The 18,489-nt window shown below is 35.8% G+C and overlaps 2 protein-coding genes across 3 annotated transcripts; one reads left to right on the top strand and one right to left on the bottom strand.

The window, feature by feature from the left end:
- Window positions 1-5,128: 5,128 nt before the first annotated feature.
- Window positions 5,129-6,340, bottom strand: LOC306880620 (homeobox protein Nkx-2.2a-like; the record flags this gene model as incomplete). Its single annotated transcript, XM_079434253.1, has 2 exons — window positions 5,129-5,655; window positions 6,151-6,340. 2 exons carry the CDS (start codon window positions 6,338-6,340, stop codon window positions 5,129-5,131), a joined length of 717 nt encoding a protein of 238 aa, XP_079290379.1.
- Window positions 6,341-11,009: 4,669 nt separating this feature from the next.
- pax1b (paired box 1b) lies at window positions 11,010-16,011 on the top strand. Of its 2 annotated transcripts, none has more exons than XM_079433757.1 (5): window positions 11,010-11,234; window positions 12,228-12,833; window positions 13,762-13,895; window positions 14,459-14,657; window positions 15,358-16,011. In XM_079433757.1, exons 1-5 carry the CDS (start codon window positions 11,225-11,227, stop codon window positions 15,426-15,428), a joined length of 1,020 nt encoding a protein of 339 aa, XP_079289883.1. In that variant the 5' UTR covers window positions 11,010-11,224; the 3' UTR covers window positions 15,429-16,011. The 2 variants fall into 2 exon arrangements, with proteins under 2 accessions (XP_079289883.1, XP_079289882.1); XM_079433756.1 differs by having other exon boundaries at window positions 11,050-11,234; window positions 12,078-12,833.
- The last annotated feature ends 2,478 nt before the right edge of the window (window positions 16,012-18,489 follow it).

The following is an 18,489-nucleotide window of genomic DNA, read 5'->3' as shown; positions in this document are numbered from 1 at the left end:
TATATATAAAAAAAGAGTAAAAGTCTATTGTATGTCCTCATTTGGAGTAGCTAAATATTATGTTTTGGCAATATTATATGCTAATAAAGGATCAGCCTAGAACTACACGAGAGGACCTGGTCAATGACCTGAAGAGAGCTGGGACCACGTTCTCAACGGTTACCATTAGTAACACACTACACCGCCATGGATTAAAATCCTGCAGCACGCACAAGGTCCCGCCGCTCAAGCCAGCACATGTCCAGGCCCGTCTGAAGTTTGCCAAAGACCATCTGGATGATCCAGAGGAGGCATGGGAGAAGCTCATGTGGTCAGATGAGACCAAAATATAACTTTTTGGTATTAACTCCACTCGCCGTGTTTGGAGGAAGAAGAAGAATTAGTACAATCCCAAGAACACCATCCCAAACGTGCAGCATGGGGGTGGAAACGTCATGCTTTGGGGGTGCTTTTCTGCAAAGGGGACATGCAGGACGACTGCACCGTATTGAGGGGAGGATGGATGGGGCCATGTATCACGAGATTTTGGGCAACAACCTCCTTCCCTCAGTAAGAGCATTGAAGATTGGTCATGGCTGGGTCTACAGGAGAACTACAGGAAACGATGACATACATAATGATAGATTAATTAAATAATATACAGTATGTTTTGTCAATATTATATGCCAATGAATTATAATGTAGGCTACATGGCGATGATAGACAGACAGACAGACAGACACAGACAGACAGACAGACAGACAGACACAGACAGACAGACAGACAGACACAGACAGACAGAGACAGACAGACAGACAGACAGACAGACAGACAGACAGACAGACAGATAGATAGATAGATAGATAGATAGATAGATAGATAGATAGATAGATAGATAGATAGATAGATAGATAGATAGATAGATAGATAGATAGATAGATAGCAAACATTTATTTCACTTCATTACTCTCTGTTAATTACAAAGCATTTGTACGTCATTGGTCATATTTTCATGTCAGTTTTTGCTGGAAATGGTTGTTTTATGCCTATTTATGCATCTGTGTCAACACTCCACTGCAATGAAGGACGTCAGGATGAACTGACATTTGCTTCTTCCTTGATATTTGCTGAAGTAAGCAGATCGTGAAGATGTTTGTCTACAGAAGAGCCCTCGAGAAAGCTCAGAGCACTCAGGTACATCCACACACAACCAAATGACATCTGACTTTACGTGGAGACGTTCAGGTTCAGCAAACACAACCACACAAAAAGAAGTTCTGGATCAGCAGAATCACAACATCTCTCCCACTGCCATCACTTCAAAACACATGACTCAGGAAGAGGCACCAGCCAAAACATCAAGTGAGATCTGAGTTTACAAGGTTTTTTCTTTTTCTTTTTTGATTGCCCAAACAACCGTTCAGTGAACAGTTCTTTGAAGAACCTTTTTTTTCTTAGTGTGAAGAATAAATTAATAAACAAAAATCGTCTGTGCAATGAAAAGTTTCCATGGATTCAAAAGGATTAAAGCATGTGATTAAGCAGCAACTAATAAGACCAATTTTAAGACACAAGAGAGTCTTCTACACACATGAACGGATTTTTGGATGTAGTAAAGTGATTTAAAGTTTCAAAGCGTACATTTACACGTTTCTTCTCGTTTTGGATGACTATATGAACACGAAACAGTTTTGGAATGTCGCCACCTCCAGGCCAAAGAAAATAGAACGTTTAGAATGTTCAGCCTTCCATTCACTTTCAAAGCAGCTTTATACGTCATATCCTCCCCATAATTGTAAAACATTGAGCTCTTTAAAAATAAATACAAAAGTAAATGAGGAATCCAATGGACAGTTGTTTGTGAGGGCAAGGTGAAAATGATCAAGATTAAAAACATGGTTTTCATGAAGAGATCAACTGAGTCAAGGTCAGGTTTGAGATATCATGATATATCAACTTTAAAATCTGAGTAGGCCTACTTGAACGTTTAAATAAAAAGGTCCTCTGAGGGGTTGGCATTATCTTTTCTCAGGTGTTCGGTCATCTCAGATCATTTAAGGCTTGGCTCCAGACTGAAGCTTCTGTAATTCCTAGTTACCATGGGATGTTAGAAACAAATAGAGACATAATTAGCGTAGCTGCTGTTCCATCTAAGCAAAAATGATTTGTTCAACCCAAGCTAAAGAATAATAATAATGTACATTTGATCAGATATAACTGCAGTACAAGATTATAAAATGCATTATGTGAATGCTTGGCTAAAGAGATGTGTCTTTAATCTAGATTTAAACAGAGAGAGCGTGTCTGAACCCCGAACGCTACCAGGAAGGCTATTCCAGAGTTTGGGAGCCAAATGTGAAAAAGCTCTACCTCCTTTAGTGGACTTTGCTATCCTAGGTATTACCAAAAGTCCAGAGTTTTGCGACCTTAGAGAGCGGGTTGGATTGTAGCGTGGTAGAAGACGAGTTAGGTACGCAGGAGCTAAACCATTTAGGGCCTTATAGGCAAGTAATAATATTTTGTAAATGATACGGAACTGAATAGGTAGCCAGTGCAGAGACTGTAAAATTGGGGTAATATGATCATATTTTCTTGACCTGGTAAGAACTCTAGCCGCTGCATTTTGGACTATCTGTAGCTTGTTTATTGAAGATGCAGGACAACCAGCTAGCAGTGCATTACAATAGTCCAGTCTCGAGGTCATGAATGCATGAACTAGCTTTTCTGCATCAGAAACAGGTAGCATGTTTCAAAGCTTGGCAATGTTTCTAAGATGGAAGAATGCTGTTTTTGTAACATGGGAAATATGATTTTCAAAGGACAAGTTGTGTATTTATGAGTACAGTTGTATGTCTAGTTCATGTGTATTTATGAGTATAGTTGTATGTCTAGTTCATGTGTATTTATTTACAGTTGAGATAAATCAGGAAGGTTATTTGTGAATCTGTCTTTTATTACCAAAAGCAAGACAGTGCAGTCCACTATCAGTTCTTCTACAGTTTAAACAAACATGTGGACTTCTTAGTGGAGTTATCTTTTAATATATGCTGGGTTGTCGGCACCAAAAGCCTCGTGGTTAGTGAGCAGACATGCAACTGCGCTCATGGCGACTCGAGTTCGAATCCCATCTCGATCCCGCCCACCTCTCTCTCCCAGCAATGCTTTCCTGTCAGCTCTCTGCTGTCCTGTCCCAATAAAGGCAGAAAACACCCATAAATATAACTTAATATATATATATATGCTAGGTTGTATTTCTGTTTAGCTTTTTGCTGTAAAATCGTCTTTTGAAAGTTTTGTATGATCGAACGCATTTTACGATTAGCCTACATAAGTTTATGTGAGAAGTATGGTGTGGCCTATTTGCAGTTTATTTATCTGTCAGCCAGAGCTGAACAAAAACTAATTAGGTCTGGTTTGAATTACAACTGAATGAAAAGCAGATTCTGTATTTTTAATGCTTGCTCATTACAATATCTAAGCCCGAACCACGAATAACTGCATAGCAGTGTTTCTCGTTTAAGTCATTATGAAATACAATGCTGCCACCAAGTGGTCATTGAAGAGAATGCGGTGCGCGTGCGTCTCGTTATAGGCACGTTCAGCTCGGCAGTTATATAGATTATAATGACTTTTAGTGACCTCAGTTTCTTAGGTTCTTTTACTTTTTTTTTTTTGCCTGTGGCACAATAAAACCAACTAGACTACTTGTTCTCAGCAAAAATTCACGCAGTGCCACCGAAAGTGTTTAACAAAAATGCCCCAAATTTAAACAAATATATATAACAATATATATATATATATATATATATATATATATATATATTTTTTTTTTTTTTTTTTTTTATATATATATATATATATATATAATTTTTATTTTATTTAATTTTTTATATCTATTCTTAGTATTTTCTACTCTGTCCCATTATTTGTTTAATATGCTTATATCTGTATAGGGGGATTGTTTGTGAAACATCTTAAATCCGTTCTGAAAACACAGAACGTCCAGAAAACAACTCCAGTTAACTTTTATGTGTTTAGAAAAAAAAGTGGCCCTGAAAATCGATTGTGTGGGCAAGGAGGCCTATCTTAATGAAAAAAGTATTTTTGATACTGACAATATGCGACGGAAAGATAGTCCGGAATTTGAATGATTAAATACGGCACATTGTTCTATTATTTATTTATTTTTTTCTACTGTTATAAAATAAGAAAGTCTTTTAAAAGATTGTCAATATTTTTTCTCGCAAACCAACTGTTGCAGAAAAAGAGCAGATTTAATCACAAAATAATGTCGAGGACGCGCGTGGTTATTTACGGACGCTATAAACACACACACACACACATGTTGGTTTTTGTGGTTTATGGGGACTCTCCATAGGCGTAATGGTTTTTATACTGAACAAACTGTGTGTGCTATTGCCCTACACCAACCCTACACCTAAACTTAGCCCTCACAGGAGACTTTGTGCATTTTTAGATTTTCAAAAAAACACCATTTAGTATGTTTTTTAAGCCTTTTGAATTACGGGGACATAGGCAGTGTCCTCATAAACCACCTTCATATTGTAATACCTCTGTCATACCCATGTCATTATACAAATTTGTGTCCTCATAAACCACATAAACATGCACACAGACACACACACACACATACATCTTCTACAAAAAAAAAACCCTTATCTCGCTTTTGCGCGATGTTCAGAAAAAAAAAAAGTTTATTACCGGTTAGTCAGAATAATTAATAATTTCAGTAGGCTATACAAATAAAACAAAAAACAACAGATGAAAATGTTCTGAAACGAATTCATTTCTTAAACGTTGTCAAATTGTCAGTAACCTACTTGTAATCTTGCTAAATGTAACGAAAAGTAACACATTTGACCGTAGAATACATTATGATGAGTAAACTGATGAGTAAATTAAATTTACTCATCAGTGCGCTGAGCATAAATATATCTACAAACAACACTTACAGTTAAGTGTTAACTACAGTTAACTAGCCATTACAGTTTTATCGAAAATAAAATTAACCAACTTTGGAAAAAACATATAAAACCAATTTTAAAAAATATATGTCCACATTGTAGAAATACAGCCTAATTAGTGAAGCGAAAGTTCCGCTGCGTAAAAACTCTCCATAAGAAGCTCTTCACCAGGACCAAGGCTGCATGTGGCCCAGATGACTGGCAGATGTCAGATGTGTCATGACGCTGGAGCAGATGTTGTGACAGTGTTGAATTTGAGGGAATTGCTTCATATTAAATGCACTATATGGTGCCGCTGCTGGAACAGTAGCCGTGATGTTCTGAGGACTGAGAGCATGGCACGGTCTTCCGTCCCTCACCAGAACGGGAATAGAAACCCGGCGCGGAGAGAGCAGATATGGGTCCGTTCCTTTCTCAGCTCGGGCTCTTTTCACTTTGTACCGATGGTTCTGGAACCAAATCTTCACTTGCGTTGGAGTCAATTGTAAGACCTTAGCTAGATGTTCTCTCTCAGGCGCGGATAAGTATCTCTGTTGCCTGAAGCGTCTCTCCAGTTCAAACGTTTGAGTCTTTGAAAACAGGATTCTCCTTTTGCGCTTTTTCCCCGAGTCCTCTGAACTCTCTCTGTCCCGATCAACAGACTCATCCGTGGACAGTTCTGGAGTTAAATCCTCTTGAGATGCAGATGGCACTGCTGAAAATACATAATTATTATTTTTAAATGTATATTTGTCATTATTAATGTAGGCTAAAGTAATAACCTATAAGAGTCATCAGAAATGAAAAACATTTATAATATAGATCATCATACACTCTTAAAAATAAGGTTCCAAAATCGAGTTTTCGTAGCGATGCAGTAACCAATATTTCCCCTTTACAATTCTTAAAAGAACTGTTTTTCTTAATGTGAGTAATGTTTCAATGAATATTTTCCCTCTATAAAGAAACGTTATGTTAGTTGTTTAAGTTTCTTTATGGAACCAACGCTAGTAAGTATCCTTTATTTGTAAGAGGGTAATTGCGTAAATGCGTAAAACCCATTAACATTTTTTGGAATTGAATAGAATGTTTTGCAATTCTTATTGTTTTATTTGGTTCGAATATTTAAAAAAGTTTTTTAAAGATATTAAAATAACAAAGCACCAGCTTTAAGTGTTCATTAAATCAGTAAAACGCGTAAACTTACATGGATATTTGTGGCCACATGGAGAGCCGAGCCAAAGCGCATCTCTAGAGGATGCGCGCTGCTGATTTCCAGAAAACCCTTCATCCGCCTCATCCTCAGTATCTTCAGTCACCGATCCTTCATCGCTCGTGTCCGGAAGGTCTAAAATATCGCGGACAGAGAATCCTGACTTGGGATTCTTTAGGGACATTTTCCAAACCAATATACCGTGAGAGTGAATCTCTCCAAGAGCGTTCTGCTAAATTATAAATGAAGATCCGCCGAATTGGATAGCGCGCGCGCACACACACACACACACGGATCACAAATGCTCCTCGGATGCTACAGTGCTTGACCGAACCAATCCATTAGTCTGGTCCATTTAAGGTCGTAGATGAGTGCTGGACCTACCGAAAAGCGTCCAAAATGATCGAGGGCGGATCTCTGGAGTCAAGTGCTGGAGCACTTTCTGCGGGTGTGAAATAGTGAGTTGAGCTTCTATCAGCGGAACATCAGAAATGCAGGAGTGGGATGAGGAGACACGACTAAAACACGAAAAAGGGGGGAGAGAAAGCACCCAAACTCATTTACATATCAGAAGCGTCCGTGGCGCAAATGAAAACCCTCCGTTATAATTATCTTTAAAAACGCATGCAAGCATTTTACATTTACAACGCGTGATTGGTCGGATACGTTGTATGTTGGGGATGATGAGCTGCCGGCGTCGAAATTGGGTTGTTTAAAATGACAAGTGGCCAAATTATGGAAACCTTATGGGTCAATATTTTGCTTAGAGCTTAAGTCAAGTGCCAAATTCATCAAGCAAACCGACCCATATTTGACGACAAGAGCAGAATCCTGTTACTGACCTCCTTCAGAATTCATGCTATAGCCTACGCTGTAGGTCATTGATACTTAGTGTGGCGCTTAAAAGCTTTTCGTTAATGATGCATTCAGATATTTGACATTGAAGGCTGAAGCACTGCGCGCTAAATCGACATACTTCACTGCATACTTCTTTTAGAATGATCACAACCCAATGCATTTATTATATTTATTTATTTTTTATACCGAGATGCATTACAATTACAACGTTTTGCAAATTAAGTCCAAATCAGTTGCAGAGTTTTATGGTTAAACCTATTATTTTGTTTTAGTTTAGAAGTTACGCAGGGAGTAATTTGGGGTAAATTAATAATAAATTAATAAATTCACTCACTATTTTATAAATGGTTTATCTGCACTTTTTTGTTTTATTAAATTTGTTTTTAAATTATTTTTTGGCGATTTGTTTTATTTCGTTTTTTTTTTTCATTAGAACTATTTTTAGGTGCATAAAAACAGTTTTCAAAGACTAACTATGTGCATGCATATCATTTTTATGCATAAGAATACATTGAGTATGAGTGCATCCAAGTCTAAAAGAGTTTATTGTTATCATTTTGGGCAGAGAACCGTATTTTGTGCTTTATGGGCAACTCTGAACGCCTATCTGAATTTATCTCGTTATTTAATCGGTTATATCATCTGAAATGATTTGTGTGTCTCTGGATCTCTTTCTGACAGTAAATGTGATGTGAATGTTCAGTGGGCTCTGCGTGCGTCATGGGTGGTCGGACTGTGCAAACACATCTACAAACCAACAGCTAAGCTCTGGACAATAGACCAATGAAAGGCTCCCTCTGGAAGTTTTTGTGCTAGATCAGGTTTTGCATTTATTTGGGGCGCAGAAATAATGGTTGATTGACGCCCTCGCACAATACACCCAAACTGGTCAAATAAAAGTGAGCGCGCTCCTTGTTGTCATGGCATTCAGCTGGTCTCAATGAACGATGCATTAGTTCATGTTTGGAGCTTTGACTGTCTTATAAAAACCAAATTAGACATTCATAGCGAAATATTTGAGAGTAATTTCCTGCGGTCAAAAAGACGTCCTTGTTGTAGAATAGTGCAGTTGAGATTGAAGATTTGAAAGCTACACAGATCAAGCTCTCAAGAAAACCAGGCCTACATGAAACAAATCTCAAGGAGGTTTTAAGGAAGTTGTAAAATGAAGAAACAAGTGTCCTCTGAAATGCATGAGAGTTAAACATCTGAAATAGCTGGATGCAATATTTTTTATAAACTTTTCTTTAAATGCGCACTGGTTTTGTGTTTATTTGAACTGATTGATCGTAGGTATCATTATTGAGCTCAGTTTTAGAGTGAAAAAGCATTATTTGTGGATCATTTTTGTCATGTTCACTCAGAAAAAAAAACTGTACTAATTGAAAGAAAACAAGTTGACAAAAATATTGCATGTAATATTTGGTAAACAGCATAAAAGGAAATACATAAGCAGATTTTTGGCACGGAAACACCACTAATGTAGAAAATCCCCCAAAAAGGGGGCAAATACCCTTGGTGTTTTAATGGGATAATATTAGCTAGCATTTTCTGGAAAAAGAAAATCCAGGGTCAAAATGACAAGAACATAATATGGGGTAAAAAACAAACAAACACAATTTGTGTGCATGCGTTTCATGTCACGTTGTCTTGGGTAAGAGCGCCATCTAGTGACTGAATATAATGATAGCAGAATTTCTGCAGGACTGCTTCAATAGGATTCGGGGATTCACTGTTGGTTACACAGAAGATTTTTTAAAGAATTACAAGAACATAAACTATTCTTCTATGGCATCAGATTGTAAATGTAAAATAATTTTATATTGTAGGCTATGTGTAAACTATATATCCAACATGTTTAAAGCTTTGATTTTTTATCTGTTTTTATCTTTTATTTTCATTATATGTTATGTTATTTTAATTATTTTATGTGCTGTTGGTAATGTTCTGATAAAATTGTCTAGATAGTAATCTGTCCTACGTTGCTAGCATCAAGACATCTATTTAACTTTGGTTATGCAATGCAGTGATAATATCTGTTAGTCAGTTGCATGCAAGAGAAGTATGTGACTTTAATTTTTCTAACCCATCGTAATTCTACTCCTCTTTGCATTTCGAAATGTAATTTCTAGTTATTGTCTTTGAAGTGATCAGAATATGTAAGTGCATGGTTTCTCAGGAATTGACCACATTTAGGGTTTCAGCATACTATTACTATTCCAAGTAGGTATTTTATTTTCTGTTTTGACACTTTTATGGAATGCAATATTTTTTTCTCATTATCTCCCTCCTTCGGTGCAGTCTTGTATGTACGACCGACTAATGGGTTCAATTACAAGGGTTGTGTTAATTAGGAGACAGGTGGTTCTAGTCACTATAAGACCTCTAATAACCTGATATGAAAACTCTGATATGCCACTGAAAAAGACATCTGTATTTGTAGCTACATTCATATTTCTAAAGCATCATACAGTTAAAGCGCAAAGCGGGCATACAGTATACACTGTAAAAAAAAAAAAAGTTGAGCCAACTTAAAATTTTAAGGCAACTTTGTGAGTTTTCTCAACTCGTTGTTTTAAGTTTATACAACAAAACGTTGAGAATCTCCTACAAAAATAAGTTGAGAGAACTCAAAAATCTGCAAAAAGCTGGTTGCTTTTAAATTTTAAGTTGGCTCAACTTTTTTTTTTTTTTTTTTTTTTTACAGTGTAGTGTAAAAAACGAATAACAATAATAATTATGAAAAACCACATTTTTAGGGCCCTGGTATAGGGTAAGGGTGATAACATAAAGATTTCAGAAAACCTGTTTGTACGTTTCCTTATTCCCTTTTTCTTTTTATTTCACCAAAAAGGAGGAAACAAAACCTCAAGTTTTGTTCGACTTTTTTTTGTTAGCACACCACCTACTGGATAACAAACTTTTTAAAATTCCTTAAGTCGTTGTGTTTCATTGTTGATCAATTAATCAATAAATCAAATAAATGTAAATAAATAAATCCCATTGACCTAGAATGTTTAAATTGGCCTTTATATAGACCATGTTTTGTCCCTGTAGTGATTCAACTTTTACATTTCTAATCAATAAAATATAAATTACAGTAGGATGTCAATTAGTTTATTATTTTGTGCGAAAAGCAAACAAATGCACCCAATAAAACTACGTGTTATATAGTAGGCCATATGGTGTTTTGGAGCACGTTTCACTAGCTGCTTGTAATTCCTTAAATTCACCATAAGATGACGGTGCTGTCATACTTTTTTCTCAAATTTGAGACCAAATTCCCACTGCGTCTGTAATAGCTCATGCATAGTCACTTTTTAGTGTAAGTAACATTTATAATATCTTCGCTTTCATCCATTGAGGTTACACTAATAACAATATTTGCAATGTGCATTCAGTTTTATTGTTTAGCTATTTCTTTTTTCGTAATTTCAAAGCAGTGGAAAAACTTATAACTGCAGGATGCAAAGTTGGAGCCACTAAGTGTTTACTTTTTCTCTGTCACTTTTAAAATGCTTGAGCAACTAAAATTGTTCTCATTTTAGTGGGTCTTTTAGAATGTAATTTTGTTTTATACAATTATTCTAGATTATATTTTATACAATCATATAGGCCTATTATATTTTTTATAAGAAATTAATAAATAATTTTATATAATAAATTAATAATACTCAAATTGGAGTTTCACATTAAAATCGCGTTGTCTGCCTATTTGAACACATCGCTTTATTTACATTAGGCTCCTAAAGACAACCGTAAAAGATAAAAACTATACAGGCTAGAAAAAAAATACATGCGTTAGCTATATATAGGCTTATTAAAAATAAATTCCCACTTTCATTTCCATTCATTTGAATATAGGCCTACCATATTTTCAGATATGTTATCGTATGAAGGCACTCCTAAAATGGCAGGAAAAGTACATTTTGAAGCTGCATATCCGTGATGGGGCAGATCCTGAGGACGGGGCGGAGTCACGAGCTGTCTAGGGTGATTGATGCTCGTGACGCGTCAAATTGAACGCACGAGCCAGACTTTCTGAAGTGGATTAAATATTACTGTAAAAAGCTTCTCAGTCCTAAACTCAGACACTAAAGCTGTAAAAACGAAGGAGAGGGCAGTCCTTAACTGGAGACACAGGGAGACCCCTCCAGTGCTGCACGAGACTTCCAGCAGCACAGTTAAACCCCTGTAGGGAAATATCACGATGCAAATGGGTAAGTTCCTCTTGATCTGTTATAACTAGTCAGAATGACGCCTCTCAGACAGGAATAAAAATAAAATGTTCTTATTGGCATCGATAAACAATCTTTAACATCCACGGAATCTTTACGTTCCACAAAAGGTTCTTTATAGTGGGAAAAAAGGTTCTTAAGACTTTTCAAATGTTCTACACTCTAAGGGAAAAAATACATTCAAGAACTGTTCACTAAAAAGTTCTTTGGTATCGTTGCGAGAAGCCCTTTTTGATGCACCTACACCATTCAAATTATGTAGGATATTTTGTGTAAACATTATGTCTTTTGATGCTTATAGAGCAGAAATTGCACAAATCATATATTAAATTTTTAGGCATCTAAATATTCGATAGCTCGATTACTTTACAACCATGCGCTTTTACTCATAAAAATAAGCATTGATGTTTTTAAGATCTACAATTTTTGTCTGAATTTTCCATTAGCTAGTCCCTATTTTTGTTCCCCATTTCCCAATTGATATTTTCAAAAGAAGAACCACCAGAAAACCCCTTGAATTTCAAAGAAACCATTCAGTAAAATTGTTCACAATAATACAGATTTTTATAAGATTCTCTGTTAAATCGTGTTTTTTTGTTTTTTATTATTTTGAGCGATGATTTAATTTCCATAACAGCCACAATGGTGCAAGAAAACTGTTACTAAAATGATGGTATAACTACAGTCTTAAAAATAAAGGTTCTTTATTGGCATCAATGGTTCTATGAAGAACCTTGAAAATCCATTGCATCCTTTCAAATGCAGAAAATGTTCGAAGAAGGTTCTTTACTTTTTTTTAAATGTTCTTCAAAATGTTTCTTTCAGGAGCTGTTCTCTGAAAGGTTCTTTGGGGAACCAAAAATGGTTCTTCTATGGCATCATTGCAAGAAAAACACCCTTTTGGAACCTTTATTTTTAAGAGTGTACACTGCATTCGTTAGATTATGTTGAATACACAGTTATTGGTTCTTGCAGATCAGACGTACGGGGAGGTGAATCAGCTCGGCGGGATGTTTGTCAATGGCCGGCCTCTTCCTAACGCCATCCGGATCCGGATCGTCGAACTGGCGCAGCTCGGAATCAGGCCTTGCGACATAAGCCGACAACTCCGGGTCTCTCATGGCTGTGTGAGCAAAATTCTGGCCAGGTACAACGAGACCGGCTCCATTTTACCCGGTGCTATCGGTGGGAGTAAACCCCGGGTCACGACGCCAAACGTGGTGAAGAGCATACGGGATTATAAACAGGGCGATCCTGGAATATTCGCTTGGGAAATACGCGACAGACTGCTGGCCGACGAAGTGTGCGACAAATATAACGTGCCGTCTGTGAGCTCCATCAGTCGCATTTTGAGAAACAAGATTGGGAACCTGTCTCAGCCGAGTCAGTACGACAGCAAACCGTCTCCGCCGCAGATCTCCTATAATCCCGTGTATCCGTATTCATACCAGAACGCCATGTCTCCAACCGGCTCCAAACTCGGCAGTCCTCCGGCTGTGTCTGTCAGCCTGTCCCGGGCCTGGCCCTCCGTTCACACCGTCAGCAACATATTAGGAATACGGGCTTACATGGACCACGCAGGTAAATACACCTTCTGGGTTATCCATAGGCCTTCAAGATCATGGCGTAGCCGCTTAAAAATATAGATTATTTTTTGGCATCAATGGTTCCACAAAGAACTTTTACCATCCTTTTCATTCCATGAAAGATTCTTCACAGTGGAAAAAAATGGTTCTTTTAAGAACCGTTCATTGAAAGGTTCTTTGGGGAGACAAAAAAACTGTTTCTTCTGGCATCGCTGTGAAACCCTCCTTTTGGATCCTTTATTTTATTTTTAAGTGTGTGGTGCTGGTTTTATGCGATTAATGGGAATATTAAAAAGCATTCATTTATCAGCTATTGTAATTCTAATGTTTTAGCAGTTTGTCATCCAATGCAAAAGTTTCAATATTGGCAAAATATTATGAGAGCGTGTTTGCATATATAGAAATTGAGAATGAAGAGCTGTTTGGAGAATCTTTTTTGTATCTGGATTATTAATGTTGTATTGCTTCTGCACACCTGATGTGTTACTTCTGCTGTTTGGAGATTAAACGTTATTGATGATATTTTGTAGGTTCTTCATGTCAGTGTTTAAAGCATGATTGCAGAGAATAAAAAGAAAAGGTTTTCTTATGGCATCAGGCATCACTGTGAGATTCTGCTGAGCAGAATTTGAGGCTCACGTTTGAAACTAATTTAATTTAATAAACTAAAAATTCAAGCGCTCTCACAATAGTCTGATAATGCATTTGTAGTGTTGCTGTTTCTAAATGTGAGCAGTGTTGTTTGCATAAGAATCCCGTATAATTTTCAGCCTGAGCCAATTTGAAGTTCAGTTCTTTATTTTAGGTTTTACTCCAATAAAACCGCATCCTGAAATCATAATCAATCATTATTTTATTTGTTGTTGATTTTGTGCAACAGCTGCAACTATTTAAACAGGATTTATTTTCATTCATTTTTACAGCTATTGCCGGGACAGAGAGTTACCAGCCGAAAATGGAGGACTGGACGGGCGTTAACAGACCTTCATTTCCTTCTGTTCACGGAGTCAACGGGATCGACAAACCCCCAATAGAAAGTGACATTAAGTACACCCAGGTGAACTTTTAATTTAGGCCTATTGGTTTATTTATTTTTCGCGTAATTTACGCGAACATTTTAATTTCCAATTTCGTTCACAATAGAAACAACCGTTCTTAAAAGTAAAAGTTCCTTGGGTGTTTTCTCAGAAGAACCATTTTTGGTTCCCCAAAGAATCTTTCAGCACCCTTTTTTTTTTAGTATAAAGAACATTTGAATAATCTTAAGAACCTTTGTCGACTGTAAAGAACGTTTTGTGCATTAATACGGTTTGATGGTTGTTCAAACTTCATGGAATAATGGATTCCAAAAAAGAATCTGTTTATTTTTAAGTGTTCGAGAGGGCTGTGCAAATGTTGCTTTAATTTTTTTCATTCATAATTTACTTTTCTAAATTGTCAAATTGGATCTTGTAAATTTTATAGAATAATGCGTTATTATTAAGAGTTCTTAAAAATGATCACTAGTTTGTTAATTGCATTTAATTTTCTCATAATATTATTTTCTGTTTTTTTTTATCAATAATTATTGGTCGTTCTTTTTTTGCTAATATAAAAATAAACTTTATTTTTAATGTTTAGGGTTCATCAAATTTATCGGGATATGTTCCTGCGTGCGCATACTCCGCCACTAATCAGTACGGTGTTTACGGTGGACACGCCGGTAACTACGGGCACTGGCAGTCTCAGGGCGCGAGCCTCACCCACCCAAACACCGGGACCATGATACAGAGCCCTAACCTGCACAGCGCCATATCCTTCAAAAACCCGCCCCGAGAAGGTGAGACTATCTCTCATTAATTTACATGAAAACAGGAACAAACGAAATAAATAAAATAATAATAAAAATGTTTAGTAGAATACAGTGTGCAAGTATCTTGCAATGAACATACACACATTTTAGACATTTTAACTGGAAAGGAATGTAAAAACGCTGCAAAAAATAATCTGTAACTCACACATATGCAGTAATATGAATAATACAATATTAAAAAATACATGTATTTAACTGTAAAACATAAAAAGTGAAATACCTACATAGCAAGTCTATAAAAATCAATAAGTTTACTGTAAAATGCAGCTTTTTCATAGCCAAGTAAAAAGCAGTCGCTTGTGGTGAAACGAATTTCCTGCAAAAACTATCATATTTGTTTATATTTTATGAAAATGTTCTTCTTTTTTGTCATTCTTATTTTGTGCATTGGAGTGTTTTATTTAGCATTTTATTTAGCTCATGTTTATTGCATTGTTTCCTTGTGTTACTCTGACGTCATTATTTTAGGCCGATTTTAATGAACTTTTATAACATTTGTGGCTTTCCATTGTACCACAGCTGCCAGTTTGTACCTTAAATGTATCCCAAACAAATACAGTGTAGGTCACAGTGACGTTGTAAGGGAAGTATAGCCTTTACAAACAGCTGAATGGCTCATTTACACCTTGTTTGCTACATAAACACTCCTCTCTTTTGGCTCCTGCAGAAAGAAAGGGTCCTCTGAGCAAACAGCAGCATGAGGGTCTGAGCGCCGTTCATGGACTCTCAGAGTCATAAAAACACAAAGACAACCAGAGAAAAATAACTTTCATCTGTTCATCCTTCATGTGCAGCTTCAAGAAGTCACTCAGCAGTAAGTTCTGGAAAAAAACACACCTGAATGTTTCACACCATTATGGAAAAGTGGGATCTGAAGCTGTGGAAATACCACAGAGGATTTCTGCAACATTTGCAGTAGATTTCTTGTTCTTTGGTGCAAATAAATTTAGCGTCAGGCTGTTGTTATAAATGGGCTGCACTTTGTTTGAATATTTTCTTGTTATAGCAAAACAACATTTTTAGAGGGGAAATTAAATGAAACTGTCCATGTCATTGCATTTTCTTGTCTGTATGATAATGAATGGCCTAGTCTAATACACATATACACTCACATCTATTTTTATAAATTCATTTCTGCTTAATAAAGGCATGTCAGAAGTGAACTGTCTTTGCGTATCATCAATTCAATGGCGGATTTCTGCTCAACAGTCACAGATAACATGTTTACAGAGAGATCATGTGGGATTTTGCTGTCGATGTTTGTTCACATGACAGAAGATCTGCTTGGACAACCATAAAAATAAACAGATACGATCCAATCAAATTGTTGCAAGTCCGTTTATGTGAGCTTAAATGTACACATAAACTATGGCAAAATATTTCCGATAAATTCATTAAAAAATAACAGTTTATTAAATGAAGCAAGTAACAAATAAGATGCATTATCGTGAAACTATAACAAAGGAAAAAATAATTAGGTTAGTAACTATTAGATCCCACTGAACTATCGGTCATCTAGGCCTACAGGATATTTCCAAATTTTTACTTTTTTGAATGTTGAACTTGAATTAATACACTTTTATTTGCCATTTTAACCTTATTTATTTTGAATCTATAGGCTAGCCTAATTTTCCAATAGGAGAACTCATTTTTGATGTAGGCTAATAACATTTTCACTTATTAGGCTAGTTGTTTGATTTTCCTAAAATAACTAGGCTATTATAATAGACATGTTATAATTATAATAACAAAGCCAAAAAGTTACGTTTTGGTAATTTAGCGAATTTTTAAGTTTTAACGTTTCAGCGATTTAATTTCTAAAGAATATCCTGGTTACATATTTGCTAAATAGACTGAATTCAGCACTTCCAAATCCCGATATATCTTTTTATTATTATTTTGTTACACTTTTTGAAGCAGGACTGAATGTTACTAACTTATTGGTCACACTGTAAAGTGTGTTGAACTTGAGGAACATCTGGTTTTACTTTAAGGAGAAGGCAAGCCTAAAGGGCCGTTCACACCAAGAACGATAAAGATATAGAGTCCATGCCAACCGATAACTTTTATTACAGACGCGCATGCGCAGATATGTTGTCTGCTGATTTAAAGGCCCGTACTAATTAAAGCATTATGAATTCTGATTAGCTGTCAATGCTTTTATCGTTCATCAGCTGGAAAAAAGTGATTCCAATTATATTGTTCCAATGTGTCGTTATCATTATAGTTTTGTGGACTTTGCTGTTCTCATTGAATTAGAATAATTATTAAAGCTACATATAGTTATCACCCTTGGTGTAAACAGGCCTTAAAATGACCCCATCATCCCACCCCCCAAAAATGTCATCATTTACTCAAATTGTTCCAAATCTATATACTCTCTTTCTGCTAAACGCACACACACAAAATATATTTTCAAGAATGTGGGTAACCCATCTTGATCACAATTGACTTTCAAAGTATTTTTTTCCATGGAAGTCAATGGGGTTCAGCAACTGTTTAGTCACCCACATTTTTCAAAATACCTTTGTTCAGCAGAAGACGGGTTTGGAACTACATGCGGGTGAGTAAATGATGACAGAATTTTTATTTTATCCCTTTAACTGCCTGGATTCATAATTAAAAGCATATTAAGTCATTTGAACATTTGTTAAAGGGAAGTCTTGGCCAGGGGAGATGTAGAATCACCCTAACCTAATGCTTCCACAGGGGTTTTTAGTCTATAAAGCACAGTTTTCAAATAAGGAGTCAGAAACTATCCATAAGTTTTATTGTAGATTTAAACACAACTATTTGCAGATCTTAGCATATGTATGCATCAGTTGCCATGCAAGATATTTACACAGAGATATCAAATCAAACCAGGCACACCCTGAAAACAACTATGCTGGAAAAAACTTTTTTGTGCCATCCTGCTTTTGTTTAGCAGAATGTGCATATATGTTCTCACCTGAGTGAACTATTGGTCCTTATGTGTTCTGTCTAGAGCTTCTTCTTTCATACTTATTCAAAGCTTACCTCTTTTAGCTCAGGCATGTCCGGCAGGTAACGTGAGATGTAACATGGTCCAGTTGCAAACATCTCTATCTGAATGAGGGTGTGCAGCACTCTATTTGCTGAGGTGACTTGAGCTCTCAGTAATGGCTCAGCTCAATGAACCAAAGGGTTTTATAATCATGTGACTAATGAGCAAAAATGCAAGATAAGTTATATTGAGTTCCAGTATGTTTTAGAAACTGCTTGGAATATTCTGGACTGTTTCCGTTTGTGGCCCCACAGTCAAGGTTGCACAGCTTTTTATAAAAAATGTGGAATGTTTTCATATAGAGATGGAATATATTTATAACCTTCTATATACAGTATATATGTGTGTACGTGTGTGTGTGTGTGTGTGTGTGTGTGTTTCTCATTAATTTTCAATAATAAAAATACTTTTTAGTTGATAGATAAACATTATTGGTAATAATAATCAATTCTATAATTCTGAAAGAATTATCTCTTAAATAATTTTGTTAAAATAGTGTATATATATAATGTGTGTGTGTGTGTAAACATTATATATGAATATATATGTGTATATGCATGTATATATATATAAATTTTTAATTTTGATTAAAATGTATAACATTGAATATTTTACATAATACAACATACATTTTTAATAATAAAATTTTAATGTAATATTAAATAATTATATATAGATATTTAAATGCTGATAATATAATTTGTAATGAAACTGGAAAAATGCTATATATAATGCCTCAGATCTTTGGTCCCCACTGTGTTCAAAGGAGTTTAA

This window comes from Barbus barbus (genome assembly GCF_936440315.1).
Source record: "Barbus barbus genome assembly, chromosome: 14".
NCBI lineage: Eukaryota > Metazoa > Chordata > Actinopteri > Cypriniformes > Cyprinidae > Barbus > Barbus barbus.
Note: the sequence above shows the minus strand (reverse complement) of the source record. Positions and strands in the feature narration are given on the sequence as shown.

Coding starts and splice junctions, on each gene's coding strand:
- pax1b (XM_079433756.1), top strand. CDS start 12,197: ATGTTGAATACACAGTTATTGGTTCTTGCAGATCAGACGTACGGGGAG. Junction 13,896..14,458: donor GTGACATTAAGTACACCCAG/GTGAACTTTTAA, acceptor TTTAATGTTTAG/GGTTCATCAAATTTATCGGG. Junction 14,658..15,357: donor CAAAAACCCGCCCCGAGAAG/GTGAGACTATCT, acceptor TGGCTCCTGCAG/AAAGAAAGGGTCCTCTGAGC.